The sequence below is a fragment of the Lindgomyces ingoldianus genome (assembly GCF_010093535.1).
Source record: "Lindgomyces ingoldianus strain ATCC 200398 unplaced genomic scaffold BDR25scaffold_23, whole genome shotgun sequence".
NCBI lineage: Eukaryota > Fungi > Ascomycota > Dothideomycetes > Pleosporales > Lindgomycetaceae > Lindgomyces > Lindgomyces ingoldianus.
Genome location: NW_022985184.1, coordinates 653690 through 667928, shown reverse-complemented (window position 1 = coordinate 667928; position 14239 = coordinate 653690). Strand labels below are relative to the sequence as shown.

Sequence of the window (14239 nt, the reverse complement as noted above, 5' to 3'; positions counted from 1 at the left end):
AATTTAATCAGCCGACGCACGATCTACTCTAACGCACGGAAATTGCCGTGCAGCAGCACTACAACTTAAAGCTCTAGAGCCACATATAAACTAGATCTAGTTCTAAATATTTAGTATATTAGGAAGTTAATAACAGCAATTAATTTAAACCTACTATCTAGTTACAGAAGCGTTGTGATGACAAGCACTGTCTCTACTACTACTGTACGGAGCGAGGGTGTAACGATTCGCTTGAATCGTTCCATTCAAAGTTACCTGGCGAACCTATATCCAAAGGTTCCGCGTATCTGCCCCGACCCTGCCCTGCCCCCTGCGCTACCCCTATCTCCAAGTATTTAGCTGCACCTCTCCCCTTAGCTAGCTCGGTAGTTTTCTGATATCCTTCCGTACAAGGCCTATATGTGTCAATGGAATTCCCAGGTTCTGAGTCCCCACACACTCCCATATGCCTCTGAGTGGATTCACACCGCATTCGGACCCGCTGTATTGCCTGCACCGTTACATTTAACCTAGCTTGTTTTATAGTAGTAAGCGTTATTACTATTAAAATTAATAACATTAAGCCTCCTCTAGCTGCGCTGCGTAGACTGCTTATCCTAAGGGGATATGTAAAGGTTTACAATGTAAGAAGTATTAAGCAGGAAGCATAAGGTACAGAAAGGGAATGCAGGATAGGGGGGTGTAACAAGAGTAAACCTTAGGATCAGAGGCAGAGGTACAGAGGCCGAGGAGTCTATATACCCCGTGCCAAGCCTAGGGTACTCAGGGGTTGGATAGCTGTAACATAACTGTGACATTAATAGACAGATCTTTAAAGAGACTTACAGGGTTAACAAAGGATATATTTGTACTAGAGCATCTGACAGGACGTCATGTGCCTAAGGCTGGGCTAAGGGCTCGTTAGAGTGAGTCTAAGGCCTGTCCGAGTTAGCCGTGACACTCTGATGATGCGAGTGAATTTTGTCCCTTTAGTCACCCGTAACTCAGCACAATCCCCATTTGCCAGTAACCCGACACCAACGCCAACAAGTCAAGACAAACCTAGGATTAAGATTCGATGAAGAATATTCATTAACTACCGTAGGATCACCATGGGTAACAGCCTATAACAAAGAGTCAAAAAAAAAAACCCCTCCCATCCATTCACCCATCAAAACCCTTTCCCCTCTCCTAGTCCCCACCCTCTTCCCTACTTCGGCAACGCCAACAACGCAAACATCCCCCCCATCACCGGTCGCGCCTTAAACTCAATCCCAGCGGGAAATTCGCCTGTAGCCGTCTCATACAAATCTGTAAATGGCTTACTAGTCGACGTCTCATTAACCCACTTCGCCAGATCCGAGATAAACATGTCCCTCGTCTCCTGGGATGATATCGCCGCGACGAAGACCTCCCAATCGGATTTTGTGTACTGGTTTCGGGTATCGAGGGGAACGCCATAGGTAGCTTTGGTTGTGGGGTAAAATGCTGATTGTTGAGTGTAGATGGAATCTGGGACGAGGTTTGTGCCGAGGAGACGGTCGTTGTACAGGTTGTATAGTAGGCCGTGAGTGTTTGGGTTTCCGTAGTTGAGGATTGAGTGTGCGGGGTTGGCATTCTTGTTATTGCCGAGGTCGATCCATTTCGTGATGTAGTCATGTGCAATGCTGGTGTAGTTCTTTGCGTCGTTGGCCTCGCCGATTAGTGAGGAGATCTGGGACATGGCTTCGAGACCAATGATGCCTTTGAGCGCGAGATTTGTCTGGTTAACGAGGTGGCCCGCGAAGTCGTCTGTGGAGAGCTGCTCAGATGGATATAGGCTGTCTTCGACTAGGTATTCGGCCCATTGTTGCAGGATTGGGTAGTGGTGCCTTAAGTAATCTGTGTTCTTCGACCGCTGCGCATACGCAAGTACCATGACTAAATTGTTTCCACACTCCTCTAGAGGCATCGGCTCATCATTCCCGTCCGGATGACCAGTAGCGTTCGGGTAATGAGTGCCAAGATCGTGAATCGCCCATTTGTTTGGATAGTGGCCAGATTCCTGATTCTCAAAATGGGGGTCGAGGAGGAGTCTGAGAAGCTCTGGGTTTAGGTACATGAATATCGGGGACGCCGGGTATATAACGTCCACAGTCTGTGTGTTGCCGTTGGAGGAAATTTCCTTGAGGAACAGATAGCTCTTCTCGGCCGTACCCACGAGTTGAACGGCTCCAAAAGCTTGGCGGGCGGCGAGAGAGGTTAAAGTCAGATAGTCTTGGCCGGCGGCTGCGATGGAGTCCCTGGAGATCTTATCGTCAAGTTGGGACGAAAGTGTGCTCGATTCCGAATAGTCTTTGTGGAAGAATGAAAGCTACCTCAAGTGTTAGCACCTTGTCCCAAACGATGATCAACATTTGTATTCAGGTTAAGTTCTAAATGATTTAGACAGCGAAATCCTGACAAACCGGCTCTAGCATTTTGGAGAATTGAATTTGTAGCTAGTAGAGGTGCATGCTTTTGTCAGGGTTGTAGAGTGTGAGCGTGAGACTTACGGCTGCTAGGTCATCACTAAAATAGCTCTTCCAGAGCGACGGAAGAACAGCCAATCCATCTTTCCCGAGAAATTGAATAGCCTCTTCCTGGCAAAGACCGATCGAAAATAGGGTGGAAGTTGCCGAGGAGCCCACAGATCCCAAGTTAACGGCGTGTGCAAATACGGGCCAGTTGGAACTGATCGCACGAAAATTGCTGTCCTTGGAATTGGCAAGCTTTCCTCCTGTCGCGAAAGCACCGCGAACGTCGTTGTCAGGACCGGATTGATACGTCAGACTCTCAGCGGAGTCGGTAGCGTAATACTGTATTTGTTAGCAAGTGGATGAGATTCAGTACTGCAAAGGATTACAATATTCCCCCATTCGCTTTGGTCGTTCTTCTCCGAGAATAGCATCTGAGTCTGCTTCCACACCTTATGGTATGAGATCCCGTCCGTTGTACCAAAATCCCATTGTGCAACGTCGCCATGATCACCCGAAATCCATTCTGGTGGAATTGTCAGCCACGCGAATGCCATGTGCTTGGTGACACAGATACCTACCGGCGGAAATATCGGTATACAGCTGTACATCATGGTTTGAACCATCCAATGATGAGACCTCGACCTGCATGTATGAGAAGATCAAAGACTGGCGCTTGAAGTCCTCTGGAGTGAGCGGAGAGAGGAACGTGACCTTCATAGACACTTTGCCATCGACTTCAATCGTAAATATGCTCTTAGTAGAGGTATATTCGTAGGCTGTTTGAGTTGCCGTCTTGATACTCTTGGGGGCTCCCATCCAGGCAAAAGCATTTCCATCGACACGGATCAACCCAGCCCATCCAGTGATCTGCCCACTAGTTCCAAAGTTAGAACAGAGCCTCGGTGATGGAGAGATACAGGTTCTTACGTCCAGAAAGTTGGCCACTGGCCGGGAAGATAGCCTCCATTACCCCCGTTGCTGCCAGCTGGAAACCATGTGCTGAGATACGGGCTCTTGACAGCCAGCGGCAAGGAAGGAGGGCGCGCCGGAGTAAATTTCGACTGTGTAGCAGCTAGGTTGATTAAGAGTCCACCCAACACACCCAAAAACAAGAGAAACTGCATGGTTAGTAATGGGATTCCCAAGAACTGGTGAATGGATGGATGGATGAGTGCGGTTTCCGTGAACCTGGGCAGGGCACATTTATACATGTTGAATTATGCCGGGGGGGTGGGGGGGCATGCTCACCTGTAGGAAGCCATGTTCAGAAGGAGCCGAAGGGATCGGAGTTAGAGAGACAAGAATGAGCCACATGACGAGTGAGAAGCGATCACCTTCTTCGAGAAGGGAAACTGCACCTCAGAGCGACGCTAGAATGGTTATACAGAGGCCACCACATGGCATAGCGCATGGTTGGCAAGCTGCACAAGGTTGAATGTGCTCGCCATCGACTATCCGGAGTCCTCAAGAACCAAATTATACAACATTTGTTGGCAAAAGTACTAGATTTCTCGTAAAGCCTTGTTCTGAGAAGCGCTATGAGCCGGTGGGCCGTATCCAAGAAAACTCAGAAATCTTGTCGGCAAGTGTATTCACCTTGAGCGAAATGTGAGGCGATGCGTCTTGGATTCTAGATTCGGAAATAAGCGGGAAGAACGTTGCATTGCCGACATGAGTGTCCAGAAGTTCTAGGATATGATATGCGAAGGAAGGATTAATTTAAAAAGACAAGGCCGAATGGGGCAAGTACGTTTGACTAATGAATAATACCTAGGTATTCCTGAGCTGGAATCGGTATGGTTAGGACGATTGTCAAATATGACTGAACTGCGCTTGACAGTACAGTTGGGTGGCTGACTGTTAGGCTCAGCGCTATGCTTAAACATAATCCTCCGAAGGAGGTTAACAGGATCAAAAGAGATGTTCTAAGTTTCGATCGTCAGAGTAAAAGAAATTTGCCCGTGTTAGAGAGATTCCGACTCGTCTAGATCATTCCCGAGGAAGCTAAGAAATCTTTACGGATCCTTCAACGCGTGGCCTAGGATAGAGCGGAGTTGCGGCAGCATGTGATAGAACTAAGTGATGGTGATACCTGAAGTAGGATCGCAGCGTGCACCATGAAGCTGGCCGGGGGTAGTTTGGACAGATTTCACGATCCCCGTGACCCTTCTTCATCGTGTTGAGAAGTGATGGTGAAGCCAGCCGCATAGTGCCAATGACGGTCGTTGTCGACAATGTCCGCATCCAATCAAATTAGCACCATGCACCGTTGGCATATCTTTGCTCATGGACTCTGAAGCTGGTGGAGCCTAAAGGGAAAAGGAAGGTGAGCATCGGGTCACCAGCGGTTTCATAAGCCGGCGCTCGGGAATAGTCGCGATTCTCGCAAGATTCGACGAAGAGTATCGGCAGAGTATCGAAACGTTGCATGCGGACAGCGGGGTCGGGTTCACAATCCGGGGAAGGTTTGTGTGGAGGAATCAAGAGTAGCCAAGGTGTAGGGGTGGGATCATCATCCTCGGCCAGTGCCCAACGAATCCTTGTATCACATCACGCATCTGGTCTGCTCTATCTACTGAACCTCCTAACCTCGTGGCCACGCAGAATAATTGTCCCGGCTTAATTTATATTGGAGTAACCTGTACTGACGTCTCCTTCCTTTTCCAACCACTTTCTCCTCCACATGTCGTACCATTCAAAAATCTCTCCCACACTACTGGTACATTCTAATCGCACGTCAGGCTAACCTCTAGGCGTGTTACATCCCCTTAAGTCTCAGTAGTTTCCTCGCTTGGTGCTAGATCTGGGCTGAGCCCTCCGGAAATTGTGCTGCGAAAAGAGGCAGTGTCTGTTTCGAAGTATCCGCAGAACAGCTAAATCGAGCTTGCAATTCCTAAGCACGTCACAACAACATCAAAAGTAGGTCCACGGCCCAAAACTCAAACTTGGTGGCTGGGGTCGCCGTAAGTTTCACACCAAGTTCGCTAATGTTGAGTATCGTATATTAGACAGCATGCTGGACGCCGCCGAAGCTAGAGCTCGTACACATTAAAAAAAAGGTGCCCCGAGGTGTCCGGAGAAGACAAGACACGCCACGTAGCGTAGATCGGGATATCGTACAACATGAATCATGAATAGGTAATTGGAAGATGTAAGACAGACCAATGAAGATTGAGGAAGGAGACAGAAGCGGGGTATCCTCAAGACTCAAGAAAAGACAGGCCATGCAAGATTCATCTAACAAATAAGGATAGGTATCGAAACAGTGAATGCGAAGGGTATTCCAAACCGAGAAACAGGCTAAAGCAAAACGATGTCGCAACGTGCGGCGGGTATCCCAAATAGTCTCTATGAGTCGGCAAGCCATGAGCGGTTCACATGCTCATATATTTGCATGCATCCACTCAATAATGGGCAGGTAAGGACGTCACTAACGGTCCAGCGTTTTTCGAAATCCATGTGGAGACATCCCCTAACCAAATCAATCGCATCGTTAGCGCTGGCTTGTTGAAAAGCATCAGCTCCACGGACAAGCTCGACATTCCATTCTCCTCTCCGGATCTTCATCGTGGTCTTTATATCTAAGCCTTCGTTGAATGGGAGCTGCGCTGTAAGAAGTGTGTAGACAACAACTCCATATGCCCATATGTCTGCGGCCGTAGAAAACACAGGACCAGAAGCGTCAAATAACTCGGGTGCGGCATATTGAAGGCTACCCGCGACTGATGTGCTTGTGTCTGCAGGACCAATGTTCTGGTTCGCCCCTACTGAATGGGGCTCTGGACCGTCTCGCTGGTCGCTGACGATGAAGTCCGCCATGCCGAAGTCACACAACAAAATATTGCCACCCTCTACCTCTGCACTAGGTGCGGTCATGTCAAGCAGGCAATTCTCCAGCTTGATGTCGCGGTGGACTATCATGACGTCGTTATGGAGATATCGTATCGCTGAAGCGAGCTGGTACGAGTAGCGCCTCACCAGATGTAATGGAAGTCCGTTCTTCTTTTTTCGATGGGTGTCGCGGATAAGATCGAAGAGAGTCCCACCCTTGTTAAGCTGAGTGATGCAAAACGTCGCATATTCCGTACTATAAACCCGGAGTAATGGAAGAATATAAGGATGTCGTAAGAATCTCCAGATTTCGACCTCGTGGTCGAACTGTGTCTGAATCTGCTCATTTTCGAGTTCCGACTTGTCCCGCAACTGCTTTCGCACAATCTTGACTGCATGCACTTTCCTTGCACCATTTTCAATGGTAGTCACCTCCTTGACAACACTAAAGCCACCAAAACCTATTTGCTTGCCAATGATGTATTCCCCATCGTAACCGATACCCTGGCCTTCATCGTCGGGTTCGGTGGGCTTCAACGGAGTATCGTAGGATTGGTACCTCGAGAGGAAGGACGCGGCGGGGGACATGGAAGATATTGAACGGCCTGAACGCGTTGACGACCGGCGGCTCGTCCTTCTCATGCTCCCTTCCCCATCAGCTAGATCTGCGCGGTAGCTCCGCGATCGCTGGGAACCGTTCCGCCGCGAGGAGGAGTAAGGAAATTCGATTGGAGAGGTAGCAGGAATTGGAGAAAGTAAATAGTCCCCCGATGGGTCAAGCGGCGTTTGCACTTCTTCTAGCGGGGGAGAGGCCGTGGCTTCCGATGTTAGCGAGGCTACAGGATCTTGGTCGAGGTATTTCGAGTCTGTCGCAAACTCGTCGATAGTGGGTTGCAGGAGTGGATACCTCGATTCGCTAAGGTGGTGTTGTATATGTTTTCGTCGATCAAGTGGCGTTTCAATGTAGGTTGTGTTAGGGAAGTCTTCACCATCGGAAACCTCCGGTAGCGATTCCGGTATCGCAGATTTGGGTAAAGGCTCTTCAATGGAAAGCCGGTTACCGCTGTCGAGAGTGACTTCCGTGTCGAAGCTTATGGAGGTTTGGCGTTTGCGGAAGTTCGCTTCAATGTCGTCGCCGACGGCAGCCGCGCCGTTGTCGTAGGGCGCCAGTTGGTTGCCGTTCGTGTGGACCTCCACCTGCCTTGTATTTCCGCCATTGGGGTAGACATAGCCGTCCACTTCGATGCGCTCAGCAGGTTTTACGATAGACGAGACGGAAGCATTTCGCCGTGAATCACGAGGGATTGCAGCAAATGTCGAAGCCACGGGCTTGTGCGTTGCTTTGGTATCGAGCTTGAGTTTCTGGAAAGTGTGTGAGGACTCCGAATCTGGGGCCATAAGAACGGCAGGGTAAGTTTCACAGTGGGTGCAGACCTCGGGGCGCCAGCAGCTCAGTATTTAATATGGCGACCGTGGGGTGAGGTTGCTCGGCGTGAGGGTAATGTCGGGGGGTAATGAAATCGCGAGCGGCGGAGCGCAGTGTCACCCACAAGGGCTGCTAGGTTGCAGCTACGCCCTTGAGCGGCTATGCACTCGGCGATGCGGAAGAAAGGGAGGAGAATTGCATGGAACAAAGATGATCAATGATGGGCTGAAGCAACGAAGTGTGGGACGTGAGGATACACGGGGAAGTCTTTGGCTGGCGGAGGAGATGAACGCGTTGCAGATACCCCCACGTTCAGCGACTGGACAGAGCAGGGCTAGCACGACACGTGAGGGGGAAAACATGCATCCATTTGCAAGGCTGGACCTATCACAACCAGAAGGAAGGTGAGCTCCTGTGTCTGTAACACTCACTGACACGCTCTGGACGAGAATCCATGTCCTTGACGTTTGCGCCGGCGAGGCTCTCATGTCTTTGCCTCGCTTCTGCAGAAACACCCGTCGACCGTTTGGCCGACATGGAAAACGATATCTGCTTGGCAGCAGTGATTCCCCGCAGCCTACCACTAGGTCAAGGCTGGCAATAAGGCTTTTGGTTATAGCATCTTACGGGTGTGGGACGAGGACCTGGAAGTTCTGGACGACGATGCGAAGGGGCATCACGATGCGATGATTATGCAGGGTCAAACAGATCTCGGCCCGCTCAACCGCAGCAGTGACTTGGGAAGGACACCACAGGATGAGGGCGTATCTCGTGAATCTTGTAGGACAATGCCTCAGGAGGGCAGTGAGACCAGCGCTGGTGGACAGCGGGATGCCTGGTCACGGCCCATGACGTCGGCAACATCCCCCAGAGGCTTACGGGAGGGCTCTAACTCTCACGCGGACAGAAGCATGTGCGAACTTCTTCATGGGGCATTTCTCCAGGCATTTGAAGAGATTGACAAACAAGAGCACGGCTGTCCGATCGCAGCAGACAGGTTGAGGCGAGGTTTCTTTGGGTGCTTCTTCTTGCGCCCGGTCGCTATTCCTGAATTGGGAGTGGCAGAAGCTTGTGCCAAGCCCTTGTGTGATGCCAGCCGCTCGTGCATCTGCTTGTTGTCAACCACATCGCATATTATCGCTGCCCGGCCTCGTCAACATCCACACGCCAGCTCGCTCTCGTGCGCTGTCCGAGATCAATCTGTCGTCTCGTATTCCCACCCTTCCGCCTCGACTGCTACCCCTCGACTGTCGCCGTCGGAGGCCGATAGGCCTTGACGTCTATCACTATGGGGCTATCCAGCGTTTGCTCGAGGCTCTTTGGGTCCTGCTGCGGCGGTAAGGACGCCGACATCCTATCTTCTGTACAAGGCTACTACTGACGTCGCATCTGATAGGCCGCTCGAAAGACAGTATCTACGACCCAGTACTGGCAGACAGCGAGCGCGAGGCCGTCGCCGACCTCCTTGGCTTTCTCGAAAATGTACATCCTCACCTATTCTTATCACCACAACTTCGGGCTGACACTTGACCGCAGCGGGCCGAAACCGATTTCTTCTCCGGAGAGCCTCTTCGAGCATTAAGTACACTAGTATACTCCGACAATATTGATTTACAGAGGTCCGCGAGCTTGACGTTCGCCGAGATTACGGAAAGAGGTACACTTACTCCACAACCCCATATCGTGCCATCTGCTAATATTGATTGCTCTAGATGTCAGAGAAGTCGACCGAGACACACTGGAGCCTATTCTCTTCCTCCTCCAAAACCCTGACATCGAAGTGCAGCGGGCGGCAAGTGCCGCGCTAGGCAATCTGGCTGTAAATAGTATGTGACCGCTGCAGAGACCTGGCTGAGACATGTGTATGCTGACTGCTCACAGCGGAGAACAAGGTCGCCATTGTTGCACTCGGCGGGCTCACCCCGCTAATCAAGCAGATGAACTCACCAAACGTCGAAGTGCAGTGCAATGCCGTAGGATGCATAACCAACCTCGCAACCCACGAGGATAACAAAGCAAAAATAGCGCGGTCAGGAGCTCTGCAACCCCTAACACGGTTGGCAAAGTCCAAAGATATGCGGGTACAGAGGAACGCAACGGGCGCTCTACTCAACATGACACACTCTGGTACGACCATACTCCAATACACCCGACGTAACACCTCAACGAGCTTTGCTAATATGCCAAGTAGATGATAATCGCCAGCAGCTGGTCAATGCCGGAGCAATCCCCGTCCTTGTACAACTACTCACTTCCTCCGATGTCGATGTGCAATACTACTGCACCACCGCCCTCAGTAACATCGCTGTGGATGCCAGTAATCGAGCCAAGCTGGCGCAAACAGAAGGCCGCTTAGTCCAGTCGCTGGTCCACCTCATGGAATCGTCCTCACCAAAAGTGCAATGCCAAGCCGCATTGGCTTTGCGAAATCTCGCGTCTGACGAGCGATATCAGCTTGATATAGTGCGGGCGAGAGGCTTGCCATCCCTTCTCCGTCTTCTGCAATCCTCATATCTCCCCCTTATTCTCTCTGCCGTTGCATGCATACGAAATATCTCCATCCATCCCGCAAACGAATCCCCTATCATTGATGCTGGGTTCCTCCGCCCTTTAGTGGATTTACTTGGCTCCACCGAGAACGATGAAATTCAATGCCACGCTATTTCCACACTTCGGAATCTTGCAGCCAGCTCCGACAAGAACAAGCAACTCGTCCTGGAAGCCGGTGCTGTGCAGAAGTGCAAGCAGCTGGTGCTCAACGTCCGACTTCCGGTTCAGTCGGAGATGACGGCAGCGATTGCTGTTCTTGCTCTCAGTGACGACCTAAAACCCCATCTCCTCAATTTGGGAGTTTTTGATGTCCTGATCCCACTTACCGAATCCGACAGCATTGAGGTTCAAGGAAATAGCGCCGCGGCCTTAGGGAACTTGTCATCAAAAGGTACGTAACGCGACAATCACCCCTCGGTAAGTTGTACTGATCACGCGTAGTCGGCGATTACACTATTTTCATCCAAAACTGGACAGAACCCGCTGGCGGAATTCACGGATATCTCCGACGTTTCTTAGCAAGCGGAGACCCTACCTTCCAGCACATCGCTATCTGGACCCTATTACAACTCCTTGAGTCTGAAGACGCGAGGCTTTTGGAACGAATCGCAAAGTCGAGTGAGATTGTCAGCATGGTCGCGGACATCGCCGAGCGTAGCATAGAATCAGACGACGAAGACAACGAAGATGGCGAAGGCGAGGTCGTCAGCCTTGCTCGCCGATGCCTAGAACTTCTAGGAAAGAGCGCAGAGCCAAAAACTCTAGTCGAAGGATAAAAGCGTTGGATGAAGTTCATAATACCCCCCCAAAGTTCGTTGGTTTACCCATCACTCCTCCGCCCATTCTTCCTTCCAATCGCTGTTTTCATAATGTTAATCTTTCACGTTTCTGCGGCGGCCGGGCGTTTTTGGGAGCAGCACTAGCTATTATCAACATTTCTAGCGAGCATGGGTGGAGCAGGGCTTTTCTTTTTCGGCAGCATACCATGTTTCCTCGCCGTCTCCTTTCTAGGTAGGGAGCAGACCTTTAAGAGATTGTAATCCTACGCTTGGATGACGGAAGACTTCGGGTGTGAAGGCACTCCATTAGGTATCCTTGCAGTCAAAATAGAATGAGGGTACAATATTACGGGATAAATCTCCTTCGATATTGCTGTTATTGTCCCCTATCATTATGCTGTGCTTCAATAAGCTTCAATAAGATAGTGGTTTGAACGGAACCACACTCTGGAACCCAGCGCAAAATCCATTCTTCTACCCTAATACTTCGTACGCTATCCTCCTGCTTTAGACTCCTATTCTTCGTCTCCTCTCTATCCCTCTTGGTTTCTATGTTAAGCTCCGGAAATTATTTGCACTATCATCCCTCCTATTTGCATCCAATATTTGACCATAGGCGCAAGCAATCTGTGCCACAAATTCTGAATAGTCTCCCAATCTTACCGCTGTCATCACGTGGCGTTGTATTGCCCCGCTAAAATTATCCAACATGACATGAATCGCAAACACCAAAACGAGCTCGTTGAGCTCGACGAGCCACGACCAAACATCTCCCCAGAGGAATTCGTGGTCGCGAAAGGACGATTCACGCTCGCCGAGCTCACGGAACTAAAGCGAACATTTTCTCCCCCCCCCCCCCCCCCTACGAAAAGATGGTGCGACGAGGTCGCGCCTCCGCGACTGACGAAGCTGATCCAGCATTGAATCAAGAAGCCAACTCTCAATCAGCTCAAAATACCATTGGAAAGGTTGACATCACCGAACCAGAAGTACCCAATGTTCCAGCAGAGTCTTACAATGCTGAACCTGAGGCTACTAGCGTTTCTTCAGGTTTACAACAGCCTTCATATATTTTCCCTGGTGTCGAGAAAGATGCAAACGCTCAACAAGACAATGGAAAGGAAGCAGCTTCTGCTCAACCGATAACCCCACGCCTCGATACCCTGAAGACTCCAGCATCGGCTGGGTCTGCCTCAACGGCCACACGTGGGCGTGGTGCAGCATCCGGGCGTGGACGTGGTGGAGCATCTACACGTGGAAAGAGGGCTACAGCTCAGCCAACATTCAAAGGTCGACGGAGCAAGGAGGAGCGAGAGCAGCGAGTCCAGGCAGATCTAGCTCGAGATCGCCAGAGGATGAAAGAGCGCGAGGCCGAAGCCAAAAAGGCAGGCGCGCAGCCGAAGAAAGAGAAGGAAAAGGAGGGGAGAAGGAATGCCAATGCCCACGGACGAGGCGGTGGTTTCACGGGTGCAGATCTGGACAGCCCATTCTCGTGGAGTGCCCGCAAGAAAGGTAAGAGCATCAAGAATTCAATCGCATGGAAGAGTTACTGACGCATACCTGTAGCATCCGGAAATCAAGCCGCACGTTTCGCATCAGGCTTCGGCTCAGGTTTAGGCTCAGGATTCGGATCTGGACCAGGAGCGACTCGAGTCAAGCGCGAGCCCAACAACGATGGAGGTTACATGTCACTTGGGATTCCGGTCAAGAAGGAGGATGGTGGCTACGTGTCGTCTGGTGAGGAAGACGACGTCAAATACCCGAGAAAGGATATCGATACCATCCAGATATCATCCGATGAGGATGAGGTCAGTCAATCAGTAACCAAAGGCAATAAAGGAAAGGGCACTGCTCCGCAGCTACTCATGCCCGTCCGCGTCAACAGGAAAGAGCACCACGACCGCGTCGTTGGAATCAATACGGAGGCCAGCTCTGCTACGTCTACGAAGTCGCTGCAACAAGTTGAAGCACCGGGAGAATCGCGCCAGGCAGAGACCGCTGAGTCTGTTTCGCGGAAAGGAAAGGGAAAGATGAAAGATGTTGAAATCACAGACGTTCGAAGGCCATATAAGGGAATGTGGCAAGATGCGGATGAGCCACATATATCCGTCAAGACAGAGACAATTAGCGATGAGGAGAACAGCCCCGAGGCAGTAGATGTTCGTACAGGAACTTCAGTTAAAGCAGCGGAAAGGCAGTCGCGCACTTCACCATCAGTGGAGAGAAGACCCCAAGCTAAGGGCAGCATTGCTGGAGAACTCGTCCATCAAACAGACGAGGACCGGGCAGAGTGGGAGCGTGGCCAAGCTAAGCGGCGCTACATGCTACTCGAGCTTGGTCCAGGAGAGGTACCAGCACCTAAAGGTAAAGAAGACAATGGCCAGACGCCACGAACAGTGCGGGATGACCATCCCTACCTTTTCCAGTTCCCACGGGGTATTCCAGAGCTGCTGCTCCCGAAGATCAAAGCAGAGCCATTCGATTCCAGCGACCATGGAGCCAAGACATCGACCAGCACTGAGCAGACGGTCGGCAAATCGGAAGACACATCCTCTGGCTCTGCGCTTACAAGCCCGAAATATCCCAGTGCTGGCGGATACGTTGGAAAGCTGCGCGTTCGTAAATCAGGCATTGGGGAGTTGGACTGGGGCGGATTCCCCTTAGACGTGTCGCCTGCGCTGAAGGTACATTATCACCAAGAGGTCGTCAGGCTCAACATTACCCCCGAGCAAGAGCGTGTGGTGGAGGAAGATGGAGGAGAAGCGCATTCATTGGGGCGCCTGAAAGGCAAGTACGTCGTCAAGCTGAATTTGGATGAGCTCCTGGGCTAGTTCGGCAAACCTGGACTTTCAGGTGGGGGATGAAGAAATTCCGGTTCATTTTGGTTCGTGGTCTGCACGGGTAAGGTTTAGCATTCCAAGGTTGGCAGCGATACCATCATGAGCATTTCCTGGCGTTTGATAACTGGACGACGGGTCTTCGGTCATGGCATTAGAAATAGCTTAGCGGAACAGAAAATCTTATACAAGTATACTCATGGCTTTAATCGCGTGTGTGATAAATGCAGCGGGGGAGCGGAGAGACAGACGGTGAATGTGGTGAGAAGTGCATCTAATCAAATCAGATCATCAAGGTGAGTGCGGAATTGGACCTTCCCGTCCACGCAATCCGGCGCG

General features: G+C 50.9%; 4 protein-coding genes across 4 annotated transcripts; 2 read left to right on the top strand and 2 right to left on the bottom strand.

The window, feature by feature from the left end:
• Positions 1 to 1189: 1189 nt before the first annotated feature.
• BDR25DRAFT_289765 (glutaminase GtaA) lies at positions 1190 to 3622 on the bottom strand (the record flags this gene model as incomplete). The annotated part of the gene is made up of 5 exons (XM_033688470.1): positions 3405 to 3622; positions 3056 to 3351; positions 2864 to 3000; positions 2514 to 2816; positions 1190 to 2332 (listed from the first exon to the last, which is right to left on the bottom strand). The coding sequence occupies exons 1-5, from the start codon at positions 3599 to 3601 to the stop codon at positions 1190 to 1192; spliced, it is 2076 nt and encodes a 691-aa protein (XP_033545671.1). The 5' UTR covers positions 3602 to 3622.
• Positions 3623 to 5409: 1787 nt separating this feature from the next.
• On the bottom strand, positions 5410 to 7816 carry BDR25DRAFT_304797 (kinase-like protein). Its single transcript, XM_033690284.1, has one exon. The coding sequence runs from the start codon at positions 7704 to 7706 to the stop codon at positions 5826 to 5828; it is 1881 nt and encodes a 626-aa protein (XP_033545670.1). The 5' UTR covers positions 7707 to 7816; the 3' UTR covers positions 5410 to 5825.
• Positions 7817 to 9022: 1206 nt separating this feature from the next.
• On the top strand, positions 9023 to 11060 carry BDR25DRAFT_230941 (ARM repeat-containing protein; the record flags this gene model as incomplete). Its single annotated transcript, XM_033685362.1, has 7 exons — positions 9023 to 9071; positions 9131 to 9216; positions 9271 to 9391; positions 9447 to 9560; positions 9616 to 9861; positions 9923 to 10675; positions 10726 to 11060. The coding sequence occupies 7 exons, from the start codon at positions 9023 to 9025 to the stop codon at positions 11058 to 11060; spliced, it is 1704 nt and encodes a 567-aa protein (XP_033545669.1).
• Positions 11061 to 12298: 1238 nt separating this feature from the next.
• BDR25DRAFT_201031 (uncharacterized protein) lies at positions 12299 to 13894 on the top strand (the record flags this gene model as incomplete). The annotated part of the gene is made up of 2 exons (XM_033684386.1): positions 12299 to 12575; positions 12630 to 13894. Coding segments are annotated over 2 exons (1542 nt in total), but the record flags the coding sequence as incomplete, so codon positions are not given.
• Between the last annotated feature and the right edge of the window lie 345 nt (positions 13895 to 14239).

Coding starts and splice junctions, on each gene's coding strand:
- BDR25DRAFT_304797 (XM_033690284.1), bottom strand. CDS start 7,706: ATGGCCCCAGATTCGGAGTCCTCACACACTTTCCAGAAACTCAAGCTC.